At 42.2% G+C, this 27,874-nt stretch overlaps 1 protein-coding gene across 3 annotated transcripts in view; it reads left to right on the plus strand.

The window, feature by feature from the left end:
- Positions 1 to 27,874, plus strand: part of AGAP2 (ArfGAP with GTPase domain, ankyrin repeat and PH domain 2) — a 178,683-nt gene that overhangs the window by 124,553 nt on the left and 26,256 nt on the right. For all 3 annotated transcript variants that reach the window (XM_087956359.1, XM_087956357.1, XM_087956358.1), the window contains exons 2-11: positions 7,594 to 7,652; positions 10,140 to 10,227; positions 10,985 to 11,070; positions 14,750 to 14,891; positions 16,951 to 17,085; positions 18,495 to 18,592; positions 20,854 to 21,006; positions 23,373 to 23,459; positions 23,875 to 23,979; positions 25,354 to 25,516. In XM_087956359.1, the coding sequence (XP_087812485.1) occupies positions 7,594 to 7,652; positions 10,140 to 10,227; positions 10,985 to 11,070; positions 14,750 to 14,891; positions 16,951 to 17,085; positions 18,495 to 18,592; positions 20,854 to 21,006; positions 23,373 to 23,459; positions 23,875 to 23,979; positions 25,354 to 25,516 (1,116 nt within the window). The remainder of the gene's footprint in view (positions 1 to 7,593; positions 7,653 to 10,139; positions 10,228 to 10,984; positions 11,071 to 14,749; positions 14,892 to 16,950; positions 17,086 to 18,494; positions 18,593 to 20,853; positions 21,007 to 23,372; positions 23,460 to 23,874; positions 23,980 to 25,353; positions 25,517 to 27,874) is intronic.

Consider the following 27,874-nt stretch of genomic DNA (forward strand, 5'->3'; position numbering starts at 1 on the left):
GCAGCTTCACTTTTGTGGCTTTACTGATGATTTTGCATTCATTTGGGGGTAGTTCCCTGCCTCAGCTGATATCCTGATGCCAAAATACAAAATAAGCATTTTTGTTCACTAAAGTCTAACTTCAGAACAATATGAAGTAGCATATATTTGGAAGTTATGATATATGAACCTAACACACACACACACACACAAATATTCTTCTTGGTTGCTAAATATTAGGCTTTCTCCTATCAATTTTCCACCTCTCTCACTCAGAGGAATAAGCAGGTGGCCTGGATCTACCTGATGACCCTTTCTTTCTTCCACCTACCTCCTGCACAGCTTTCTGATACCTGTGTTGGTGGGTCTCCTGGTACTATTCACTGGGTTTGCCTCCAGGTCTAACCCTCAAATCCTTGATGGACTTTGCCCACATAGAAACAACAAGGCACTATTAGTGGCAGGGAATAAGCTCATTACAGACTTGGGTTGTTGTTTTTTGTGTGAACATAACTTGAGTGAGATGGTGTAGAGTCTGTAGACAAATACCTTTGAATGTAGGGAGAATGTATTGAGCATAATCCCCAAGTACCTGTTATGAGAAGATTCTCTCTTCTCAACATGATTACCATGCTTACATCAATACAGGTAGTCCCTGACCTACGACCACAATTGAGCCCAAAATTTCTGTTGCTAAGCAAGACAGTTGTTAAGTTAGTTTTGCCCAGGGTTGGGATTCTACCAGTTCAGCCAAACCGCTAGCTCCAATGATCAGCTGGCAGCAAACCAGTTTGCTGCGATGATCATGTGGGCTCGCCCCTGCGCTGTACTTACCTATATTCTCTCAGCTGATTCGCCCAGCAGTGCGGATTGCTGCTCCTCAGCTGAGTTACTCCTCAGCAGTAAAATAGCAGGTAATTTTTTTCTGGAAGATATTCACACATGTGCTGCACGTGTTTGGCGCGCATGTGCGCACAAAGCTCATGATCCCCAAACCAGTTGTTACACTGGCAGCATCCCACCACTGGTTTTGCCCCATTTTATCACCTTTCTTGCCATAGTTGGTAAGTGAATCACTGCAGCTATTAAGTTAGTAACACGGCTGTTAAGTGAATCTGGCTTCCTCATTGACTTCGTTTGTCAGAAGGTCCCAAAATGTGATTATATGACCCCAGGACACTACATCTGACATCAATATGAGCCAGTTGCCAAGGATCAGAATGTTGATCGTATGACCATGGGAATGATGCAACAGTCATAAATGTGAAAAACAGTCATATGTCACTTTTTTCAGCGGTCACTAAATGAATGGTTGTAAGTCAAGGATTACCTGTAAATTTACCAGAAGATGAATGACCACCCTCCTCCCCCAATACTCTTTCCCAACCCAATGGGGCCTTTGTGGGAGCGCAAATCATTACTGCAGTGAAATAAGAGGCAAGAAAAGTGTTTTGCTTTGCTGTGTCAATATAACATTTGTTCCTTTGAAAAGAAACTTCTAAAGAAATTGTGTGGGACATCTACTCGGCACTAAGGGAGGTAAAGAAGCATGGCTGGCTGTGGAATTCTGGGAGTTGAAGTCTACAAGTCTTAAAGTTGCCAAGGTTGGACACCCTTGCTGTAAAAGTGTCAGGTTTCCAAGTAATGAAATCCCTTTTAAAAGAAAAATAACTAAGTCCATCTTCAAAAAGATTTCTTTTATTTAGGAACGCATCAAATTGGCAAAGTCCATGGTAATTCCGGATATGACCCAACCCGGAATTACCTCACAATATTAGAAGTTAGAAACAACCCCCAAAAGTCACATTCTCCAATAGAAGTAATTCAACATTGCTTGATGTCATAATTCTCCACCTCCAAAGGCCCAAAGCCCGGACAGCTCTTTTCCCATGGGAAAGAAGATCACCTAGCCATAACACTCTCTTTATCTCCACTCCTCCCACCTTAGGAATGCATCAAGCCCGAAACCCTTCCCCCCATTACTGCCACAGAGAGAATAAGAAAAAGAATATATACTAAGACAAACTAAAATTTGGAAACCCCTTGTGTGGGGCCTCAGAACTTGGAAAGAAAATGGAAACAAGGCTCTCTAAAAAAATTAAATAAAAATGAATTCTGGGCCTGTCCAGATATGAGTCATAGCCCTTGATTCTCCATATAAGTGAAAGAGTAGAGCTGTATTCTTGCACGGAGAAGGAACTCTACAAAGTTTAAAGGTAAAAGTTTCCCTGTCCAAGTTGTGTCTGACTCTGAGGTACAGTTGCTCAACTACGTGGTCATGTGGCCAGCATGGCTATATGCCAAAGGTGCATGGAACGCTGTTACCTTCCCACTGAGCAATCTGGCTCACATTTGCATGCTTTAGAACTGCTAAATAGGCAAGAGCTTGGGCAGGAATGGGAGCTTACCCTGTTGCGCGACTAGGGCACAGCTCTCTAGAACATCCACTCACTTCTCTTCCATTTAATTATTCCTGTTCATACTAGTGGAAATGCCATTTGAGGTGTCCTGGTTTGGAAAATGCAGGGAGTTAAGCATGGGTTTGCATAGAGATTTATTGTCATGGTGATCTAAAATTATAAACAGCGTTCCAGCTTTGCACAAGCTACTGAGCAATATCCCTTTCATAGCCAAAAAAGGAAGAAACAAAGGGTGAGAGAGAGGGAGGGATTTGCTGGCCATGTGAGTTGTCCCCATCACAGCCTACCTTTTTGCACCTTTGAGGTTTTGACATGGCATTCCCAGAAGAGAGAATATTGCGACTTTGACAGGTGGTGGTGGGGGGAGTTGCTGGATGGAGAAAGCTGCCAGCTCCCTGTCCACCATGCTACTCTTCACTTACATCATAATCTGAGAGAACAATGTCAGCCCCTGGCAATCACTCCAAAGAGAGACCCATGCTTGAGTAGGAACTATCCTTTGTAAGAGAATTATGTGTGGACTTTAGGGCAGCTGTGACAGTGCATGCTTTCTTTATAGACACACTTAACGTTGCTATGTTGCTATCAGGAGCTTCAATCACAATTTCTCATCTATCTCTCTCATCCATCAATGGAATATTCAGCCTGAGTGGCAGTTTTTTTTTAAATAGTAAGATAAAATGTATTTAACGCAGGAGCAGGGTACTTTAAAGTGTTTAAAGCAAATAAGAATCATGCAAATGAAATTTACTGGTTTGAACCAATGTTAAAAAGATGATGGAACATGTGGAGATGCCTAAATTAACCTCTGTAATTAGAGGGGAAAAAATATCTACATTTATGGCTGACTGGAAAGTCCTTATAAAATTCTAGCACAAAACAGGGGAAAATGCACTTATGATTTTTGGGTTAGATGGTTAGAAAAAATCTGGATAATAGAATAAGTTTCTTTTGTAATCATAGAGTAAGAGATAATTTTATAATTGCCCTTATATTTGCTGCAAAGGAAATCAGAAGCTTTTTTCTGTTTCTTTTTATTCTTTCTATCTGCGGTTGTTCCTTTTTTCTTCTCCCTTTGCTGCTTTTACTCTTTATTAGGCTGTGTTAGTTCCATATAAAATGTTCAATAAAAAGTATTTTAATAAAATGAAGCAACATTAAAAATGGAAGGCTTCCTAAAATTGGTGTTACCAAGTTCCAGCATTTGATTTCAAAAGAAAAGCAACATGGTTGGTAGGGCTGAAATCTTTACTAGTCAAAAGATGGGCGTGTATGGCTGCCAGCGGATAAATAATTATGATCAAGAATAATCTTAATCATCAGTCTGTGCCTGTATACATTCAATTTTCTCCCAATTTGTGGGCTCCCAGAGGCATTAGGCTCTCATAAACTGTAGCAAATAAGATCAATCATATTGATGGCTAGCAACAATGGAAGTACAAATCTATAGGTCATCAAGTGTAGGAAAGTTGCATAAAGGAAAGGTGTGAATGTGTGTTATCATATTTGGAGGAAGCGAGAAGCTTCAACTTGAGTGCAGAATTACATTCCGCCATATCTTTTTTCAAAGTCAAGTCACCTTGAAGTCAAGCTTAACCCTTGTGGTGAACTACAGTACATACATGCAGTTTCTTTGGTAAACATGGAAGCAGTTTGCCATTGCCTTATTTCAGGGTGTGTTGTTTTGACTTTTAACTCTAGATCACAGCCCTGGATGTCCCATCCAGGTACTAACCAGAGTCAACCCTGCTTAGCTTTCTAGATCAGCCAAGATCAACAAGGTATACAACCTAATTGGACTCTCCTTTTACTGAACCTGCCAAATAATTTGATGAGTCAATAAACAAAAGAGAAAGGCTTTCTGTTGTTAGTACTGATGTTAAAAAGGGACATATGACCTGCCAGTGGGTGTCAAGTAGACAGGTCAAATTTGAGGGGGTTACGTTGCTTCTGAATAAGTAGTAAGTGATGCCCTTTGGGGTTCTGTAGCAAAAGACCAGCAGGGTCTGCACTCCTTGTCCCCTTTTCTCTTTGGTTACCTTGGTGATATGCAGGGAGCTGTTGCTAAGCAACAGTTTCAAGTTAACACAGAGATAGAGCAAGAAAAGGCTTTAGCTGTGTTTTTGTGTATGGCCGTCTGCATTTACCTTGATGCTCAGATGCACAAGGTAAGGGCAGTTCAGTCAGAAAACCTTAAAAACCAGGATTCAAATATAGAGAAACTGAAGGAGAAGAAAGCTTTCACTACTTCTTCCACCCCACTACTGGATTGGAAAGGGAGGAATCGGTTTATATGTTACAAATTGTGCTAATATTCCCTACAAGCGGTCATGTTTTGAATGTGTGCTGGCTTGTAGTCATTTCTATTACCATAGCAACTTCCCACGCCCCCCCCCCCCAGAAAGTATCCCTCAGAATCCTGGTTTTAAGGTTGTTGGTTTGTCAGTGTAGGTCCCTCATGAACATCCACATGTCCAATATAACAGTAACCAAACCCATCTTCACAGGAGACCACAGACAATAGCCAACCATTTTAATGCCAGAAATAACTCGTTAGAAACAATATTTTATACAAGGAGGGCAGGGCTGGAATAAGGTTTTAGATTTGATTCAAGCCATTCAGAAAACTCATACTTGTCTTAGCTTTAATCCAAATCCACAAGGTTACCTCAGGAATTTGGAAAGTATTGGATATATGTTCCATATTTGTATTTAGATTTATGATGCTATATTCAAGGAAGAGATTTCTTTTGCTTGTCAGCTCAACTTCCTTCTGGTCAGGCTTACTTTGAATTTCTTCTGCCTCAGATCTCATATTGAAGTTAATTCTTGTGAGCTAGGCCGGATGTGATTGCAAGTCTACTTAGTGCCAATCTCACTTTTTCCTTTTGTAATTTAAGCATTCAGTACATTCTCATGAGAATTCACATAGCACGCATGGAAAAACATGGATCGCAGTCTGGTTCTGCTGTTCCCATTTCTCCCAACGCAATAGCAATAGCATTTAAACTTATACACTGCTTCACAGTGTTTTACAGCCATCTCTAAGCGGTTTACAGAGTCAGCCTATTGCCTTCAACAACAATCTGGGTCCTCATTTTGGAAGGAGGGAACCTTGAGTCGGTCAGGATCGAACTGCTGAACTACTGGCAGCTGGCAGTCAGCAGAAGCAACCTGCAGTACTGCATTCTAACCACGGAGCCACCATGGTTGATCACCCATATACTGTCCAGCGTGCTTATTTTTCAGGCTAGTGGTCTTCCCAATTCTGAGCACGCTTAAAACCTTGGTACATTAATGTTTAGAAATAAGGACAGTGTGGTTTGAAAATAAATACAAATGACCACATAGCCCAGAGTGCGCGTAACTACAACTGACAGAATGATGGCAAGAGTGATAGTTGGTTCTAAAAATGGCTGCGGAGTGAACTTCAATGACTTCAGTGGCTGCAGTAGACTCTTCAAAGTGTATTTTGCATACAGAGAATTCTGCAGATGGCAGAGTAAGGTTGGTCTACTTCCATTGCCGGGCATCTTCCATGAATATGCAAATAGCGGAGCCATGTTGCAGAGATGTTTCAATGAGTTCTGGAAAAAGAACATGGATACACACATGCCTTCCTGGTTACAGGATGGGATTGTGCTCAATGGTTCGTGTATTTTACATCTATAAAGTCTGTTGCCCTCCAGATGTTCTAAATGCTATCATTTCTACATCTTTTATAATTAGCCACATTGGCTATGGCTAATAGGATTTGACGTCTGAATTATCTGAATCAAATTGCTTACCTTGACAGATGAGAAAACATAAATCTACATGTTCGGTGCTGATAGGCAGACCGTTGTCTGCATGCTTTTTTTCTTCATTCTGTTACTAATTTCTAAAAACAGTAATACTGGATGAAGAAAATTCTGTTTGGAAGCCTATGTTGTCTGACTTCTAATCCTTCTGCAGATTTGTTTTAGTGAAGAAAAATAGTTTTATATATACCCAGAGACTTCCTCTTAAAACTTAAACAATTTAAGGGACACAAATGTAGTACTACATGAGCCACAATGGCGCAGTGGTTAGAGTGCAGTACTGCAAACTACCAGGCTCAAGGTTGACTCAGCCTTCCATCCTTCCGAGGTCAATAAAATGAGGACCCAGATTGTTGGGGAAATATGCTGACTCTGTAAACTGCTTAGAGAGGGCTGTAAAAGCACTGTGAAGTGGTATATAAGTCTAAGTGCTGCTGCTATTGCTACTAAGATCCAGTTAATTTTAGACATTTATCTGGTTTGTTTCTCCTTCTATGTATGGCAACTTTTCTCTTTGATTTGCTTATCTATCTATTGCCTCTTTATCTCTCCTCATACCATTTCTGCATAAATGTCAGAATTTGCAAATACCTTTCCTTCCACCCCAAGTAACTGAATGCTTTGGAAATTTGGTAAAGCTAAACCTTGGCCACCAACAATGAAGTAATAGCCAAAACTTGTCTCTCAGCAGCTTTTCCAAGGTATCAACAGAAACACCTGCCTCTAGTTTCATTTTGTGCATTCCCTGCCACTCAAACCTCTTCTTGAGAGGACACATTATGCCCCGTTGAGTGCATCCATTTTCTCTGACACTTGTCCCGAAAACTCTGGAAGGAGTTTGCACACCCAGTTGCAGCTGCCTTTCCTGTTCTTTCTGGCCTGCTGAAAGTAGCACAAAGAACCGACTGTTGTGCGTGGGAGAGCTGAAGGGTTGAGTTGAGTTGTCCCTCCAGAGCAGCTGATGAGACATGAGGAGAAGGACCCCATTGCTGTGTTTCTCTTTAGCATTCCTGCCATCACACTGAGCCCACAATCAAGTATTTGGTCCTGAATTTCCTGTCTGCTTAAAACGAGGATCTCTCGTAAAGATGTTATTTGACTCTGTGTGGAGATCAAGAGGGAATGGCCTGTCTTGTTGGGTGGGTGTTGATGGGAACGTAATATCCAAAATCTGAACTGCGAGCCAACATAGTTCACATTAAAATTGTGTTTTACGGTGATTGAGATCTTGCTGCGTGAGTGCTGACAAATACTATTTGCTGAAGCGTCTACCTGCAGTGTGGGAACAGCCACAGCTGCCTCTCACAGCTGTTGTATGAACTGTAGAATTATACTTAACTATTTATTATTAATCTATGTGTATCTCTTTTTTTCCCCTTCCTTTTTCTTTTTAGAGGCTGTGGCAAATAGCCAAGAATGGACTCTTAGCCGCTCTATCCCTGAGCTACGCTTAGTAAGTTTGTTCTCCTTTGTTCCTAGTTTGTATCTGACTCATGTCACCACATGCAGCACTTCAGGACAAGAATCTGTCCTCTGAGGTTTTTGTAAATGACCAGTCAACTTGACGGAGTTACTTCAGAGATAGGACTCTGTGACCCTTTTGGAAGTTGACCTACAACTCCCAGAAGACCTAGCCAACAAGGGCAACAGTGAGGACTGCTGGGAGTTGTATTTCAACAGGAATCTAGTGAGCTTCAGATTCTCCAATCTTGTCTAAGGAAGTGACACAAAACAATTATTTAGTATTTATTTGATTTGTCAATCACTTACAAGATACAGGTATAAGAATAAATATAGTTTTGAATACATGAGATAGATACTTATAAGAAAAATAAAAAACAATAGGACAGGGACGGTAGGCACGATTGATGTGCTTATGCACGCCCCCTACAAGCCTCTTAGGAAGGGGGTGAGGTCAATAGTAGACAGTCTAAGGTTAAAGTTTTTGGGGTTTGGGGAAGAAACTACAGAGTCAGGTAGAGTATTCCAGACATTGACCACTCTGTTGCTGAAGTTGTATTTTCTGCAGTCAAGTTTGGTGCGGTTAACCTTGAGTTTGTATCTATTGTGTGCTCTTGTATTGTTATGATTAAAGCTGAAGTAATCATTGACAGGTAGTACATTGCAATGCATGATTTTATATACTATATTTAGATCGGACTGGAGGTGGCGTAGTTCTAGGTTTTCTAGGTCTAGAATTTCGAGTCTGGTGGCATAAGGTATTCTGCAATGAGTAGAGGAGTGTAGAACTCTTCTTGTGAAATATTTCTGGACTTTCTCAACTGTGTTAATATCAGATACGCAATGTGGGTTCCAGACTGATGAGCTGTATTCGAGTATTGGTCTAGCAAATGTTTTGTATGCTCTAGTTAGTAGTGTGAAATTACCAGAGAAGAAGCTATGTAGGATTAGATTAACAACTCTTAATGCCTTTTTGGCTATGTAGTTACAGTGGGCTCTAGCACTTAGATCATTAGAGATGAGTATTCCAAGGTCCTTGACAAAGTTCATCTATCCAGCTCTGTTTCTAACTATTATCTATCTTTATCTATTATCTGTCTGTCTATCATGCTAACATTTACATAAATGCTGTCCTGATACAATTCCTAATACCGATTGTCCTCAACTTACACAATTCATTTAGTGACTTTTCAAAGTTAGAACAGCACTGAAAAAAATGACCTTCAACTACTTTTCACATGACTGTTGCAGCATCCCCATGGTCACATGATCAAAAGTTGGCCGCTTGGCAACTGGCATGTATTTATGACGGTTGCAGGGTCATGTGATCCCCTTTTGTGAACTTCTGACAAGCAAAGTTAATGGGGAAAACACATTCACTTAACAAATGTGTTACTAACTTGACAATTGCAGTGATTCACTTAACTGTGACAAAGCAAGTTGTAAAATAACTCACTTAATAACTACCTCGTTTAGCAATGGAAATTTTGAGCTCCATTGTGGTTGTAATCTGAGGATATGAAGTCTGAAGTAACTGATACCTAATCGTACTTTTGGAGCTGGTCTGACCTCAGAAAAGAGGGATGGAATGGGTGGGCAGATGAGTGAATAGCAAGCATTGCTTCCTCTTTAGAGCTTTCTGTTCCCTGGGCTGATGCTTATCACTCCTCAAAAGCAAAGGATTGGAGAATAGGATCTCTCCAGATTGGATTACAAATTGATTCAATCCTGGATTCATGTTAGGATTGAAACTTAGGCTTCCCGCAGTTTCCCACAAATATCCTTGGATCCCACAGCTTACTAAATATGTTTAACAATGCACATGGGAATGGAAGTATTGTGAATATCAGTCAGTTTGATCTGGTGGTTTAGGTACCAGGATAGAAACCAGAAAACTTTTGAGTTTTAATCCTGCCTTAACATGAATGTTGGCTGGGTGAGTTTGTGCCAATTGTTCTCTCTGCACTTATCTCACCTCAAAAAGTGGTTGTTGTGGGGGGAAAAGGAAGAGGAAGAAGCATAAGGTATGTTCACCACCTTGAGTTATTTATAAAAATAATAAAGGTAGAATTAAAAACATCTAATCTAACAACAACACTGATCAGAATTTTTAAAAAATTGCCTCTCCTCTTCAGGGGATCCTATCATAAGGGGAATTATCACTCTTGAGAACTGCAGACTTGGTGATGAACCATTATCTGGGGGTGAAGAGTAAAGTACCTGAGTGGTGAGGACAACCGATGCTAAAGCACCCTGATTTCACCTCACACCACCCATTGGAATTGAACCGCGGCTCCTGTCGCTCCCAGCCAGCATATAGCTAGAGGCCCTACCCATGCTGGCTGGCAGTTGGATGGAAGTTATCCTCCAATGACTCAATGGAGAGCATCAAAGTTGAGGGGGAAAAATGCCGCCTTAACAGCTCCAGAAAGCCAAAGAGGGTGAGGTTCATCCTAAATTTACTTGTGCTTTTCAACAGGGTGTCCTTGGGACCATCAAGAGTGGCAAATCAGCCCTGGTTCACCGCTACTTGACTGGTTCCTACTTGGGCCTCGAACCTGCAGAAGGTGAGCTCCCTCCCTCCTTCTCCCCAAACTGAAGCGTCTTCTCTGTGGCCGAGCCTTCTTTCGGTCCCTTGGGATTTTTCTTTTCCTCAAAAAGCTGAAACACTGGAAAGCCCAAAGGGACAGAAGGGGTGCGTGAATGGAGAAAAATAATTTATTGTATTTAGATACGTAATGTACAAAGTTAGAGAAAGCCTGCAGGACTTCTGGAATCTTTCAAATAAATAAAATAATTCATAGCAGCAGAACTCTGGGTCACATAACTAGGAGGGAGGAGGGTTTGGAATAGTTCCATAGAGATAGATGGTCCCAGGGTTTTTTGTTTTCCCTCCACATCTTTTGCCTGATCCTGGCCCCATTTTTAACTTAATCTTTCTTTTGCTGACTTTCCCCCTTTGTTCAGGTTTGGTTCCATTCTGTTCTTTGGGAGAAAGTATTTCTGCTGGCAGGCAGGCAGGCAGGCAGGCATATAGAGTTCTGAACCTCTTTACATGGTTACCTCCAAATATTTCATTAGATTGGAAAGAATAAAAAGGGTGATAGCCAACTTCCTTTCCACCCTCAGCCATAATCGCTCAGAGGGGGACTTGGGGTAATTTATATCAGCCCATCCTTTCCTGTTTGGGGAGCTGGGAGGGAGGGGAGAGCGGGATTGAGGAGGCAGCTATACGCACCTTGCCTTGAGCTCTCAAAGGAAAAAGGTGATATAAATCTAATAAATGGATCCACACATAAATATTTTGCCTTCTATTTTTTTCAGGGGGCCAGTTCAAGAAAGAGGTGGTGGTGGATGGGCAGAGTCATCTGTTGCTGATTCGAGAGGAAGCTGGGCCACCAGATGCTAAGGTACGACTCTCTCACCGGCCCAAAACTTGCAGTAGGCTGAGACCTAGAGCACATTAGCAATTTCTGAACAGTTGCACTGTAGTTGACCCTGCTTTAAATGGCAGGATTTGGTTTATGGAAGAAGCTTATTTGCCTATAGCAATAGCACTTAGATCAGGGTTGTCAAACTCAATTTTATTGCGGGCCTCATCAGGGCTGTGGTTGACTTCGGGGGGTGGGGTGGGGTGGCTGGCTGACTGGATGGGTGTGGCCAACTGGGTGGGTGTGGCCGTCTTGACACCACTCCCCAAACTGCTGGCATGTTTCCTCTTTGCATTGGGTAAACCAGACTGAAGCCATGCTGGCCCAATGTTTACTCTTTGCATTGGGTAGACCGGGCCAAAGCGATGTGGGCCGACCTCTTACATTTTCCAGGACAGCCCCACAGGCCTGATCCAGCCCATGGGCCTTGTGTTGGACACCCCTGACTTAGACTTATATATTGCTTCATAGTGTTTTTACAGCCCCCTCTAAGCGGTTTATAGAGTCAGCCTATTGCCCTCAACAATGTGGGTTCTCATTTGATCGATCTCGGAAGGATGGAAGGCTGAGTCAACCTTGAGCCTGGTGAGATTCGAACTGCCAAATTGCAGGCAGCCGGCAGTCAGCAGAAGTAGCCTGCAGTACTCTCAGTGGCAGATTAAGGCTCACTGGTGCTGACAAATGTTGGGGCACCCCTCCTTTGTACATCCTGTACAAATGAAGCCATATTCTCAATTTTGTGGCGCCCCCTTTGAGCCTGGTGTCCTGAGCACGTGCTTAGTCTGCTTAATAGTTAATACACCACTGTGAACTCTAACCACTGCACCACCACAGCTCTAGCAATGTTTCCCCTCATCCAGGGACCAAGGAATTGTAATCCTGAAGAGGGAAAACATTTAGTTTGAAGTTTACAGCTATGCTGACCGGGTTAGAATTGGCATACTTAGCCCTGGGTTTGTCCCATGAGCTATTTCTTGAATCAAATGTGCTCCTTTAGCTGGCTGGTTAACACAATCTTCCCCGTGTACTGCAACTTGCAGTGCCTAAGCTATCATCCCCTGTGGAAGGGGAAGGCTCTTTTCAATCCAAATAGTCATGGAGGAACACAACTGTTGCATGCAGGAGGGTCACAGCTACAGAAATAGATGGATAATCTGTCTTATGTGGGCTGCTTCACCTTATCTTTAAAAAGTTCTCCCCCATTCCAGCACTTATATTTTTTTAAAAAAAACACACTGAGAAGTTTTTATATTTTTTTTATAAAAGGAATTTTCAGTACTACTTATGATACACATTTCACTTGCAAATTTGAACGAAATACAAGTAGTTCTCGACTTACGACAGTTCACTGAGTGGCCGTTCAAAGTTAGGAAACAGCAGGAAAAAAAATGACTGACAGGTTTTCACACTTAGGACCGTTGCAGCATCCCCGTGGTCACGTGATCAAAATTTGAGCATTTGGCATCTATTTATGAAAGTTGTACTGTCCCGGGGTGATGTGATCACCGTTTGTGACCTTCCCAGCCAGTTTCTGAGAAGCAAAGGCCATGAGGGAAGCCAGTTTTCCTTCATGACTGCATGATTCACTTAACAACTGCAATGTTTTGCTTAATGACTTGTGGCCAAAAAAAGGTTGTAAAATGGGTCTTGCTGAGCCAGATAAAATTTTGGACTTAATTTTGTTCGTAAGTCAAGGACTACCTGTACTTACTAATCCGGGAGTCACAGTGTAGTACTGTGGACACCATAGAATCTGTTAAGTCTTACGATGAACCCACAGCCTCCCTGAATTCTTATTATTATTTATAATCAATTCCAAACAATTACAATGGCCAAAAATCTCACAAAATCTTTACGTCTTCTGGGATAGGTGATGGAACCTGAATCTGAAAAGATTGTTGTCTCCTGTCAGTGATGTGACTACTCACACTTCCTATTCGAGGCCAGCGCTATTCTCAGAGAACGAAGAAGCCACCTTAGGAAATCACTGCTGGGATATAGCAAGGTCTTAAAAGGATAGCATTGCCTTAACCAGAAGCAAATGTCTTGGTACCCTCCAGATGTTTTAGACTACAAGTCTCACAATACTTTGCCATGACTCATACTGGCTGAGATTGATAGACACTGGAATCTGTCACATCTGGAGTTTGCTTACTGCTGCCCTCAATTAATTTCTCTTGAGATATCTCCACTCTGCATGCATGGAGACCTCTAGACGTACCGCTATTTGAATTTTTCCTCCCTTCAAAAAAAGGAAAAATGTGGAATGATTTACAGATCTCCACACATGACCTTTCTGTGTTTTTTCCAACATCTTCAGGTCACAGAAATTATTCCCTTCCCTCCACCTCCAAATAAAACCTAGAGTTATTCATCATGAGGCACAGTGACTGAAAATTGGCTGTGTTCAAGTAAACCCCCTTTTTGCCCCTAGTCTCTCATGGAAGCCCATCAATTGCTTGCAGAATTCTGGGTTTTCAAAACATACACTTTGGAAAACTCTGGTCTACAACATAGTTTTATCTTCTCTTTACCAAAGCATTTCGGTGGGATAATCTGGAGGTGTTGGGGGCCATTGGCTGAAGTGTCTGGTACAGGAGGACAGGCACATTCACTCCTCCACCTTTACAGCTCAGACTTTCAGCCCAGTAACTGTCTGCCTGTGTGTTTCAGGCAGCTGTTCTTTTTCTCAGCTTGCTTACGATGGTCTGGGAAAGACTCGAATTATTCATAGATGGAAGAATCTGGAAATTACAGCCCACTTGAAATCCTGGCAGTTCTAATGAAAAGGCTAGCCCATGTTTAGCTTGCATTGAAAACAAGCTCTTCCCATTGCGAGAGAAATTCTGCGAATCCAACCAGACTTGATGGGAGCAGCCATGTCTGTCATTCAGTTGTCTGGCTCATTCATGTAAAAAGAAAAGATGATAGAAGTGTGTCTGGTTTTCTTTCCAAAGGAGAGTGTGGGTGAGGGGAGCTCATTTATCACCCCAAACTTTATTAATCAGCCAGGCTAGGAGCAAAGTATCTTGAGCATGTAAGGAGGGAAGGAAAAGAAAAGTTTCAAACCTCTTAACACACACACACACTCCCTTATAATTTAAAATTGGATATCTCCCTTCCAGCTCATGGATAAACAAGCATGTCAGTATATACAATCAGTGCCATCTAACTCCCTGTGGCACTAATTGTGGGAATCAAGAAATAAAAGTTTCAGAAACAAAAGAAATAGCCAGTTTGCTCCTAGCGGTTAAGGCACTAGGCTAGAAAACAGGAGACGGTGAGTTCTAGTCCTGCCTTAGCGGGGACTAAGGTGGCTGGTAGAGTAAGGAAGCTGGGAGACTTTGAGCCAGTCATTCTCTCTCAGTCCAATTCACCTCACAGGGTTGTGATTATGAGGAAAATAGGAAGAGCAAGAGGTAGTAGGTATGTTCACTGCCTTGAGTTGTTCATAAAAATAATAAAGGCAGAATTAAAATAAATAAATGCTTGGCTTGGTGTAAAGTTCTTAAATCTTTAATAACCTGTCTGTTTGGGGAGAGTTTGGACCCAGTATCAGTCCCGCATTCCCAGACCTATTCTGAGTGTGGAATAAAGGCAGTCTAAACGGAACTGCCTGGTACTGATCTTTCCCACTTGTTTTTCTTCTCCCTTACAGTTTGCCAATTGGGCAGATGCCGTCATCTTTGTTTTCAGTCTGGAGAACGAGGCCAGTTTCCAAGAGCTGACTCAGTTCTACGGGCTCCTCACCAACTACCGTGCAGTTTCCGACATGGCTCTTGCCCTTGTGGGCACTCAGGGTGAGTGGGGGGGGGGCTCTCTTCAGGGAGTGCACTCTTAAGGGCTACCGAAGATGTTGACATGAGGGGAGCATAGCAGGGCCCTAAGACCTACTGAGGGTTGTTTAAATAAGTCAGAGTCAAATCTCCAGGTAGAGAGATTCTGTGGCCTTGGTCTTCCCCTTTATTCATTACTAAGTCAATTGTTTGCCCTTTGGCTCTTCACTTGATTGTTTGGGTTCCAAAAAAGAGTGGATGATTTTTCCATCCATTCAACACTTACATTTATGGAAGAGCTATGGAATTCTGATCTGCATGAAGAGCAGTGAAAATGGATACAAATGCTACCTGGAATCAATGCAAACTATTTATATTAGTAAATATAAATAATAATATATATACATACATGTATCTGTATACACACACACACACACACACACACACACACATATATATATATATATATATATATATATATATATATATATATATATTTTATAAAATGTAATAAATTGTATCAATATAAAATTATACATATACATATATATGTGTGTATATCTATACATACATACATACATACATACATACATACATACATACATACATATTTGCAGGTCTTGGCGTGTTTGGATCTTTTCCCATGTAAGATGAAGAGTATCTTGGCGATGTTTCGACAAGGTCCCACTGGCCATCTTCAGGCTGGTGCTTTCAGCTTCGTTCTTGTGCGAGCAACAAGCATGAAGCCAAAAGCACCAGCCTGAAGATGGCGAGTGAGACCTCGTCGAAACATCACCAAGATACTCTCAACCTTACACGGGAAAAGACTCGAACACGCCAAGACCTGCATACCTGTACCCATGAAAATCTACAAAAACAAATGTATATTTATATTTATATACGTTATATTTTATAATATATTGATTATAATTAAAATATAAAAAACAAAGTCAAAAGATAGGGCAAGAGATTGAGTAATATTAGCATGGAAAATGAAAGCATCCTTCATTCACATAGTGAACTTGATGTGTAGCTGAGCTTCACTGAATGAGTCATTAAACACTCTGCAGTGCTCTGTTTGCATTGCTGGTTCACAATTGGCATCGTTCACCCTTTCCTGGAGAGGCACAGAAAGTCTTCTGATAGGGTCCCCCAGAATGATGAAGCTGCTCTCCAGCGTTATTTGAATATCCTTTTCTTAATTAATCGATTTACAGTTCTATTTAAAAAGACTCTGAAATATGTGCTGTACAATTGAAATTCTGTGCTCTCAGATATTTTCATATATATTCTTAAATTATACGATAGTTTCCACTTGTGCTAATTATGGATAGCTCTGTACTGCAAAGCGTCTTCACTTGTACGTGATCCCTGGAAATCCGTGTGCAGTTTATGAGGTTCTATTAAGTGGTTGATCTACAATCCACTCATAAAAAGAAGCGATCTACTTCCATTTCCTGAATACGAGTATAATAATAACATACTGTATGTAGATTCCTGACTGTTCTGTAGTGGGATTAGAGACCTCACTTTGATCTATTTAGCATTCAGGACATCTGCACCTACTTAACAATGACCCAGTGCCCTAGTATTTTCCAGACACTGAAGTGGGTTTGGTAATGATGCCTTGACTTGGATGCCTTCCAAAGAAGCCAGTATGGTCCTTCAAGGCAGATTGCATAGAAACAAAATTAAGTCCAAGCAGGTTTATTATTTCTAGGTCACACATCCACCTGTGCCAAAGTGCTGCTGACAAGTTCGAAAACTCAGAGCAGGGATGGGCCAGCAGATATGTGTCTCACTCATGCAAAGCAAAAGTATGCGGTCCTTTTTACTGGTTCTAGGGTAGCCTTAGGTATACATATTTTAAATGCTTACAGCATGAGAAATAATGCAAGAATGGAATGTGTCTTCGTTTGAACGAAGTCAATGCGGCTTGGGGGTTACTAAAGCAGAGAAATAATTTTTATCGCACATTCTGCAAGACCGTTTGAAGAAACCTCTGTTGATTACGCTGCATTTCTTTCCACCTGAAACACGGAGGGGGCATTATTTTTTATTTATTTATTTATTTTCCATTCAGACAAAATCAGTGCCAGCAATCCACGTGTGATTGAAGATTCCCGAGCCCGGACTTTATGTACAGAAATGCGCCGTTGCCTCTACTATGAAACCTGTGCCACTTATGGGCTGAATGTTGATCGGGTCTTCAGTGAAGGTGAATATCTACCTAGAATGTATTCTGAGTCGGTAGAAGAGAGGGAGGCCAGGCTGTATGTCATGGCAATAAAAACAGGGGATGTGTGAAAAGAAACATTCTTCCCAGCATATAAACTTTGCAAGTAGTATGGCAAGTAGAATGTATCTTTAATATTTTACTCTAGATATGATAGGTTCCTATTGTCTGCTGCAGAAATGAGAAATCATATTAGCAAGGCACACACGCTCAATAGTACTGGCACACTTTCTGCCTCTTTAGATTTTTCTACCGGTGTTTAAATTTGCGTCATCCGTTAGCTTAAGTTTGCATGATGGGTTTCTGATGTCCCTTCCCTCCCCCCCAAAAAGGTATGCTTAATTTGTTGTTTCTCACCATTCTGAGCATGGGAAAAGTTCAACACACATGATACAACTAGACTGTGAGAGTGTGAACCTGACCTGGAGCTGCTCCTTCTCTTCTTGTGCTGAGTTCTCACTCTTATCAGCCCCCTGAGAATTATCACTTTCAACAACCAAAGGCAAAGAAAGGGAGGGCTTGTGGAGGAGTTCAACATTTTCAGAGGAAATGCTTTGTGTCGTGAAATATTGAGGCAAGATGCTAACGCTGGACATGCAGGGCCTTCAGACTGACAGTTGTAGAGATAAGAGACTGGGGATAAGTTACCGGGGGTTTCATTCCTTCTAATGGTTGTTCTGCTGTTTTCTGAGTGCTTTTGGTTTCAAAATGTCTATAAAGCGCTAGAACAATCAGCTTGGTATTGTAAAGCAGTGGCCCCCAACCTTTTGGGCACCAGGGACCGGTTCTGTAGAGAGAGATTTTCCTGCGGCCTGGAGTGGGGCGGGCGTGGTTTAGTGTGCTGCCTGAATCCCGCAGATGGGGCTTCTCTTGATTGCACGACCCAATTTCTGGCATGCCGCATTCCGGTACCAGTCCATAGATTGGGGGTTGAGAACCCCTGTTGTAAAGGATGTGAGAGTTGCATATTTATGGTTCAACCCAGGATTGCAGGGAAGAGCATCTTCAGAATGTGTCTTATGTGAGTGAGGCTAAACACGCTGTGTCTTATTTTAACCTGATCATTATCTTCCCATCAGGGACTTTTCACAGAAAGACACATATGATCCGTCCCGTGCATATGACTATGTTCTCACATATGTCCCTCTAGTACAAGATCACAACACATTGAAGTGATAATTGCTGGATGGGTTCACAGTGAGTGGGTGGAGTATCAAAAACGTGTTCAGTTTGTGACCTGGTCCTTAAGGAGAGGGGTGGGGAACAATAATGGATTGGACGGAATCTCAATTCTCTTATGACAGATCTCTCCATTGCTCTTGGATGGGGCACTTGGAAAGCCTCCAACCACCATTTGACTTTCCTACCCCCTCTCTCCCTCCCCATTCCAGTTGCCCAGAAGATTGTGAACTTGAAGAAACAACAGCAGCTGCTTGCCTCCTGCAAATCTTTGCCCAGCACACCCAGCCATTCGGCCGTTTCTACACCGGTGGGTGGCATCTACTTTGTACAAACATAGGCCATATTTTTTTTTTCTTCTTTTCAGGAATCATGTTTCTTTGGAAAGGGTGTAAATGTCCCAGGTTCTTAGCATCTTAGAAGGAAGAAGCTGGCTTGTTGTAAAGACAGTGGGTTCTCTTCTCAGAGGTTTAAATCACTTCCATGTGGGGCCTGTGCAAAAGGTGAAAAGGGGTCCAAAGGTTAGAGAAATGTCTGCCTATAGTGCAATTGCCACACCAGCCCAGTTGCTCGGGCAAAATAATGAAATAATTTGGAGTGGAGCATTGTGGCTTTGCAACAGACAGATTGCATGTGGACTACAAAGAATTTGGATCAGGTGATATAGCTACTCACATGTGGGAAATATCCTTAAAAGTTAGCTGCCATAATACCAATTAGGTAAAATTTGAACCAGAGATGCTGAATGAATTTTTAAAAAATTAAAGATTAAAAAAAATGTAAATCAATTTTGGGATGAATGTAAAAATATTTAAAACAAACAAAATCAAAAATCAAAACTGATATCTTGCAGTTCATGGATCATCCCATGGAAATCCTTCTTTAAATTGTCTGTCTGGCAGATGGGAAGAATAACAGAGTTAACAAAGGTTGTAGTGTTGATCAAGGGTTGTTCTAGGGTAAATCTGTGCAATATGTAGAGATGTGAAGGCTTGAAGGAAAATAGAAGTAGGAGAAAAAATGCTGGGTTTTTTTTTTTCCTTCAAGAGGAGTGAATGAAAGGAAGATGAAAAAGTGCGGGAGTATTTTCCCTTTAACCTTCCAGTTTTGCTTTTGGCTTGTTGGAGGTGTATTGCATCTCTAGCTTTATATCACCATTTGAAGAACCCAACTAAAAGAGAGAGAAACTCCCATGGAGATTTGTACAGCCAAAGATACCCAGAGATGGAAGACCAAAGAAGAAAAATAATGCCTTAAATAGCTTCCCTTTCCCCAAACAAGCTGGAATGGGCCTAACTTGCCCTGATCCTGTGCAAGGTCAAAGACAGTCATATTTATTATGAATACACTATTAAAGTAGACATCATTTTCCATTCATATATTGTTGTTAATATTATTATAAGGCTGCCTGTCAAACACTTAAGGCTATTAAACTATTAAACTATTAAAACCACAATATAAGAGTAAAGAAGAGCCCAACCAGCAGTTTCTAGGCAAAGTTAATGTGACAGTCCCTGGCTTTTAGATATTTGCCTTTGGTTCAGTGGCCATTCTATAAGAGCAGATGCCTTGGTCTGCCTTTTCTCCCATGGGGCAAGGATAGCCTATTTCTGGGCTCCATGGGCTCCAGAGCAACAGGCAGGAACCACCTCCAAAACATTAGTCTGAGGACATGAAGGAATAACAAAAATGATAATGATGGCAGGAAATGCTTGATTACATGCATTTAATGCATATATTCTTGGGTTCAGGCAGCAGACAGAACGGCTGAAAATATTTTGGGAAGCAGCTCTACCTTTTTGAGACATGATCATACCAACAGAGTTTTGGCAAATGACAGATGAAATGTGAAAATACTATACAGGCAGTCCTCGACTTGCAACAGATCATTTTGTGGAGCATTCAAAGTTACAACGGCACTGAAAAAAGGGACTTACAACCATTTTTCACAGTTACAACCTTTGTAGCATTCCCCCATGGTCATGTGATCAAAATTCAGATGCTTGGCAGCTGGTTCTTATTTATGACCGTTGCTATGTCCCAAGGTCATTTAACCCCCTTTTGCGACCTTCTGACAAGCAAAATCAAGGGGAAGCCCGATTCACTTAACGACCGGGTTACTAACTTATCAATGGCAGGGATTCCCTTAAGAACTGTGGCAAGAAAAGTCATAAAATGGGGCAAAACTCACTTAACAGATATCTCACTTAACAACAGACATTTGGGACTCCATTGGGGTCGTAAGTCAAGGACTACCTGCATTGCACTAGGACTATTGTACCTTATGACTATTATTAAGTGTGGTACCTGATGACTCTTGACGAATGTGTATCTTTCTTTTATGTACACTGAGAGCATTTGCACCAAGACAAATTCCTTGTGTGTCCAATCACACTTGGCCAATAAAGAATTCTACTAGGTTACATTTGATGATTACCTGAGAGTGAATGCTCATGGATATTCAAAACAAAGTCGAACTACGTGTGAACACCTATCAATCAGGATGGTCACTTTCATACGGGTGCTCTCCTCCTTCCCTTAGGCAGTTAGTCTTTCTGGATTCTTTTCTAGGCGAGTAATGGTGGCCATACAAGCGACTACTCTTCATCCCTTCCTTCCACACCCAACATCAGTCATCGGGAGCTGCGCAGTGAGGCTTCAGCTATAATTGGCACCCCCAGCTCCTTGCAACGTGGGACCAAACGCCGGACCAGCCTGTTCACTGTGAGTTTCTCCCAGAAGCCCATCAGAACAGAAGAATAAGGAGAGAAAGCCAAGGGCTGGATGGATGATCTTAGTCAGGTCAAACAAGACACGGCCATGATAAGATTCCAACTGTTCATTGATTTATCCAGGGTGAAGAAAAGCTGCTTTCCTCTCCTAGTCATTTAGATCTCTGCCTGCGTTCTTGTAGATGGCAGTTTCCAATCCTGATAGCTCTTTTTCTTGATTCTCTGTTCTCCCAACCCTCTTTTCAAAGATGATCTAATGATAGACAAGCTCGGCAGCTGAGTTCTCACAACAAAGTCAGTTACAAACATGCTAAGCTTGACCTGTCTTAATTTTGGTAAGATTTGTAGATTATTGTACAAGCCCAGCCTGTTTGGCTACTTTATTGTTCAGTGTGTAGCACACACCAAAAAAAAAAAGTTTAATTGAGTAATCAAGTATGATGCGAAGTTGTTGCCATCATTCCTGGGACCCAAAATGTTTGAAGCCTCTTTCTTTAACACCTCTTAGCCTGTTCCTAGCTTGGTGCCTTTTAGCGGTCAGATTCCTGTATCTGGGATGCTTATTATTCAGTCAAAGCAGTACCTGTTTTTAAAAATTGTTCCTGGGACACGGGCCGGTTCTCAGATTCTTCTCAGGAGGTCGCGAGAAAGAGATAAATAATGCTGAAGATTAAAAAAAAAATACTTTTACTGATATAGCAACTTGCTCATTACTATCAATCTCTTTCTCTGCAATGCATGTCTATTGAAGAGTGTTGGGTATATTTTGGGCAATTCACATAAGCTAGTGGTAGACAAGTAAATACTATGCCCAAAGCATGGAGGAAGGGGAAATGTTTATCAAAGAAAGTTTCCGTAAAAACAATTTGTAACTTTGCGCTCTAAAAAGTCTCCTAAGGCTACAGCCATTACATACTATACACACCTAAGATTAAGTCTTGCTGAATCCCAGTGAAAAGAAAAACAAACAGACTTCAATAGGAACCGACACATTGAGATCTCAGAAGTAGGCAATATATGCACCATTTTCAATTCCCGTCGTTCTCTTCACTTTCAAGTGCAGCTGATGGTGTGAGGTAGGGAGTCTTGTTCCAGATCCAACATCTAGAGAATCACACATTGCTGGTTTATAAAATGTTTGAGTTAAGACAATGCTGTTTTTAAGCTAGGGAAAATCAACCTGGTGCCCCCTCTTAGCTAAGGGCTAATGTAAGCCAAAGTTCAAACATCTATATTATTGTATTACAATGCGGACCCCATTTTTATAGTGCTTCAGTTGGAATTATTTTTTATAGAAATGTCTCCTGTTAAAGGGTACCAACACAGCCTTTTGGGCACTATATAGATTTGTGCAGTGATGGCTTGTTCAATAAATCATGGTTAAATAAAGCATAGTTCAGGGCATTTCATAAATAGCAATAGCACTTAGACTTATATATCACTTTATAGTGCTTTACAGCCCTCTCTAAGCAGTTTACAGAGTCAGTCTATTGCCCCCAGCAATCTGGGTCCTCATTTGACCCACCTCGGAAGGAGGGAAGGCTGAGTCAACCTTGAGCCTGGTGAGATTCAAATTGCCAAAGTGCAGCCAGCCAGCAGTCAGCAGAAGTAGCCTGCAGTACTGCATTCTAACCACTGCACCATCACGGCACCACCCCTCGGACTAAAGAAGGGCTCGTTAGTGCTCTCTGAGCTTGCTTGTTTCCTTGCAGACATTTCATTACCCTAACTAGGGGACATCATCAGTGCTAGTAAGGAATGCGGTTTGCTGTCAGTTTATATTCTGATATCTTGCCTATCTGTGTGGGTGGGGGCGGTCTTAGGCAGTGGTGATATTCAATTTTTTTTTACTATTGGTTCTGTGGGTGTGGCTTGATGGGTGTGGTGTTGCTTGGTGGGCGTGGCTTGGTGGGCGTGGTAGGGGAAGGATACTGCAAAATCCCATTCCCTCCCAACCCCACTGACCTACTTTCCAGCTCCGTTCTCTTGTGCAGGGCAACCAAAGAAGACCCAGCCAAACAGCTGGGACTCGGGAGGCAGAGAATAGATGGGGGCGGGGCCAGTCAGAGGTGATATTTGCCGGTTCTCTGAACTACTCAAAATTTCCACTACCGGTTCTCCAGAACTGGTCAGAACCTGCTGAATACCACCTCTGGTCTTAGGGATCCTTTGGTTGGACTGTTTAGTGATGGCTCTTTAGAGGTTTCTTGATTGGGGTATTGTTTACTTAATTGTTAGTCTGAACTTATTCTATGCTGATCTGGGTGCTGGTTACTGGTGGAGAGGTGCTGGAGTCTTTTTGTTCTCTTTTGGGCAGTTCATAGAGTCAGCCAAGGTATTTGAATTGTCTCCTTGTAGAATCGCAGAGGGAGTGATACAGAGAAGCGGAGCCTGGATAGCCGAGGTGACAACACGGGCAGTGGGAGAGCTATACCCATCAAACAGGTAAACCTTCCAGTTTGGCTTGAGCATGGTTTGTCAGTCCTCTTAATGCTTTGCCATAGCAAGGGAAGGCCCAGAGCAATCTTCATTAAGTCTGAAACGCTACCCAAAGATTGCTTCATTTTTTTTCAGGCTTTGGGGGATTTTATTTTATTTTTGTTGCATTCCATTGTGTCTTCCTTCCTGCCCCTCCAATTCAAAGCTGTTTTCTAAAATATCTCTGTTTCTAACTTTGCTTCAGCTTTGTTGCGGCTTTCATTCCTTTGTTAGTTGTTTTTAATTTACGTTGTCTTGGCTTGGTTTTAATCTTACTGTTTTCTTGTACTGTGTGTATGCTGTCCCAGCCGCTTTGATATTTTAAGGTGAACAAAACAAAGGGAAGTGTAGCTTGGCTAATGACCATTATGTCTCCTGGTAGAGCTTCTTGCTGAAACGAAGTGGGAATTCCCTGAATAAGGAGTGGAAGAAAAAGTATGTCACTCTGTCCAGTAATGGTCTTCTCTTCTATCATCCCAGCATTAATGTAAGTTCCTTGTCAGTAGAACAGAGTATGACATGTGTCCAGGGGTGGGATTCAATTTTTTTAACAACCGATTCTGTGGGCATGGCTTAGGTGGTGGTCATGGCTTGGTGGTCATGTGACTGGGTGGACGTGGCTTGGTGGTCATGTGATTGGCTGGGCGTGGCCAACTCAGTATCACTCACCTCGAGGCACGCATCTCCTCACCTGGCCTCTCGTGACTGTAGGGATTCTGCAACAGTCGTAAGTGTGAAAAATGATCATAAGTCACTTTTTCCAGTGCCATTGTAACTTTGAATGGTCACTCCACATGAGCAAAGTACCAGCAAAGGAGGGGAAAAAAACTCCAGAGACATTCCTGAGACAGGAAGTCTAGTCCTACCAAGAATGTAATAAGGGATAATGGAGAGGCAGTTTCTGTAAGCAACACCAGAATGTTTCCTTCCTGCCTTCCTTACAGGATTAGGCCAGTAATTTCTTCTAACAACCGGTTCTCCAAACTGCTTAGAATGTTAACAACCGGTTCTAGCGAATAGGTGCGAACCTGTAGAATCCCACCCCTGCATGTGTCCCTAGATGATCTGATCTGATTCACAGAATAAACAAATTGGTAGGATTTTGATAGGAACCCTTGGGAGAAAAACATGGCCTTTGATGTAAACTGGCTGGTTTCAGCTACAGGATGTATCCATGCCCATTATTTTCCTGCCAGGAAGAAAGCTACTACAACCTTGTAAACAGCCTTTCCTTAGCATAGCGCCATTTAGTATTGGACTTCAGTTACCATAAAGTCTGGCCAGCCTATTTAAGCTATATTCATCATGAAGGATTGGTGTTGTATTCCCCAGTATTGATTCTCATTGTATTCCATGGGAATTTGGGGACAGGTTTATCCAAAGCAAGCGCTCTTTTAGAGGAAAGTAACCACAAATATATGACCATATGCTCCATTTCATGGATCCCTTAAGCCAAAACTGACTGAGGAATACAGTGAAAAATCTTTGATTTGTGAAATGTGCAAGATGTCGTTTGGATTTTACTCCTCTCCCCGGATCTACTTCCTTCCACCTATTTCATTTGATGCCAAACCTCATGATAGCTGGGAATTGTGGAAGTTGTAATCAAATACATCCAAATGGACAGAGAAAAGAAACGATTGTTCTAGAGCTTATTTGGGGCGGGGGGGGGGGTTGTGCATGGTAATTGCCCTAAATGAGTGTGAATAGCATCTGACATGACCTGGACAGAAATACAGGTTTGAGACACCTTCTCAGGTGAACCATAAAATCAGGCTGGTTAAGAACTCCAGAATAAGACCATTTCAAAGCCCATGTTTGGCTTCCTAAGTTTTCCCACCTCTTCTTCCTACCTCCCCAGGATTATATCCATGGAACCCATGGGAAAGAAATGGACCTCCTTCGGACCACTGTAAAAGTACCTGGCAAACGCCCACCCAGAGCCATCTCTGCCTGCGGTGCCTCCTCAAGTATCAACGGCCTGGTGAAAGACATGAGCAGCGTTGGAGTTGGGGACAGCAGTAGTAAGTGATCTGTGCTATCTCAGGCAAAGTAGACATAGGGAGAGAGAGAGAGGAGGACCCAGGTGCTGGCTGGCATCACTACTGTGGGAAGGGCTGCCAAGCTGAGTGGCAGAGCCCTCTTATTGTGACGGTAGGAACTAAGACCCTGGTAAAACAGCCCAGGGAGGAATACTACGAGCTGTTTGCCAGCCTAGGTGTCTATATAATTACTGTTTGCGAATTCACACTGTGATTCATTGCGATGCCTTCGTTTACAGTTTTTTTTGTGTAAGAGTAAGGAGGGAGAGTCCCCGCACCCTTTCTCCTCCTCTCCTCCTTTTGCACTACAATGTGCCAATAGTCACACTTTTCTTTAACCTTACGTGGCGACAGCCCAGAAGAATATGATAGAAAGAATGTATGAAGAACAACAGGTGGTGCTTTTAAATAAAGCTTGACAGAATTCTGCCTGGGAGGAAGCGGGAAAAGAGAGAGGAAGCAGATATGATTCAGCATGAATCTTTTTTTCCCTAGTATGCCCAGGGTAAGACGTCGTAGCCAACCAGTTTGTATATATGACATCTACACTTTTTTTTTTTTTTTTGTATAACTGCATGTTTATGTGCATATCTGCGACACTACATCCTAGGGAAGATTGTCAATTGTTAGCATCGCACTTTTCTTGAAATGCTTTCTGCTGAAAATGTGATACGGAATGGCACCTCTAAGGACAGCTCCTTTGACTGTTTCCCCTTTCACGCAAATGTGGCAAATGAATGATCCAAAGCCATTGCTCTTCCTGGCTTTTGGCCATTATTGCAGATTTCTCCCACTATATGGAAAAAAATATAATCAAATAAGCAGTTATTCTGATTAATGTTCAATCTGGACAATTAGCTAAACATCAAACCAAATCAAATTTGACATAAACTTCCTAATGTTTCCTGTTTGAGCTACAACATTGATTGAAGCAAGTGATTGTTCAAAGGGGGGGGGGGGGGGGAGGGGTGGAGTGGGGGGGGAAAGGAGAAAGAAAAGAAAAAAAAAGAAGGGGAGAAATAAGGGAGAAGGATTATTATGATTGGGGTGGGGTGTAAAATTAAGGAGGAGAAGAGTTTTTATAATAAGGGGGTTTTGGTGTTTTTTTTTTTGGGGGTTAAACTGGGGACTGTTTGGCCTCCAGGCTGCTTTGTAGGTAGCTGTCTGCAGGGATCTTACCCTCCCTAGGAAGCTCATGCCCAGCATTAGAAACTTCTCGGCTTTTAGAAAGTCCATTACTGTGCTGCCTCCACTCACCCACACGTCAGGGTTGATGTAGAGAGCTTTATTCAGTTTGTTCCCCAAACAGTTCTATTTCAGGTTTTCAGCTAACCCCCAGCTGCAAGCTTAGCACAGTAATTGGCTGGCGATCAGGTAGATAACCAAAAGCAAAACAAACTTACAGCAAAACCAAAACAGTCTTACAAATAAAGGTTTTGCCTGGGTAGGTTCCAAAATAAACACCCCAAATCCCCTCCGAGGTCCGGGGCCTCTGCTGAGGTTTGTCAAGAAGTCCAGTGGCGTGGGTTCAGGGCTTGTAAGGAGAAGTTATGGGAATTGTCCAAGCCAGGAATATAAGGGTCGTTTTCAGCAAAGCCAGCCATGAACAAGCTCCAGACTAACCTTCCAAGCAATGGCCAATTAGTCCATTCAACAGATAACCGGCTGCTCCAAACACAAACATAAACACTCTCTGCAACTGAATCAAATCCATGAACTGCAGAGTCCCAGAAACACAACCATCTGGCCATGATCAACACACGTTGCTTCCAGCAATGCCTCCCTCTGCCTGCTAGGCTAAATAGCCCCTCCCGGTGCAGCCCATTATGAGGGGCGGGCCTTTTCCCCATCAATCTGGCATCAATCTCCGCTTCTCTGCCCTGTGCACTCTAGCATCCACTAAGGCCGGCAGCTCCTCCTCCTCTTCCTCAATGGCCAGCAAGCTCTCCTCAGCCGAGATATGTTCTGCTGGCAGCTCAGAGTCAGCAATTCTGGACAGGCTAGGAATGTTCTCATACTCCCTCAAGGCCTCTGAGGAAGACATGGTTGATCGCCAGGAGATATCACACTTAAAACCTGGCTGTTCCATGAGACTGGAATGATATTCCTGTTCCCTCTGGCGAGGAAGAATATTGGTTTACTGATTGTGATCTTCCTGGGGATTTAAATATATATTTTTTAAATTTTCCTATTATTTGCTCTATTATTATTTTAAATCTAACTATGATTCATTATTTGTTTGCCATCTGAATTTCCAACATGCTGCTTAGAATCAACAAGAGGGGCTTATAAGCCTGAAAAAATAAAATTTAAAGGATGGATGGAGGGGGCTGTGGCAAG

Source organism: Notechis scutatus, chromosome 2 (assembly GCF_049901735.1).
Source record: "Notechis scutatus isolate UNSWTSFEM ecotype Mainland chromosome 2, rNotScu1.2, whole genome shotgun sequence".
Classification (NCBI taxonomy): Eukaryota; Metazoa; Chordata; class Lepidosauria; order Squamata; family Elapidae; genus Notechis; species Notechis scutatus.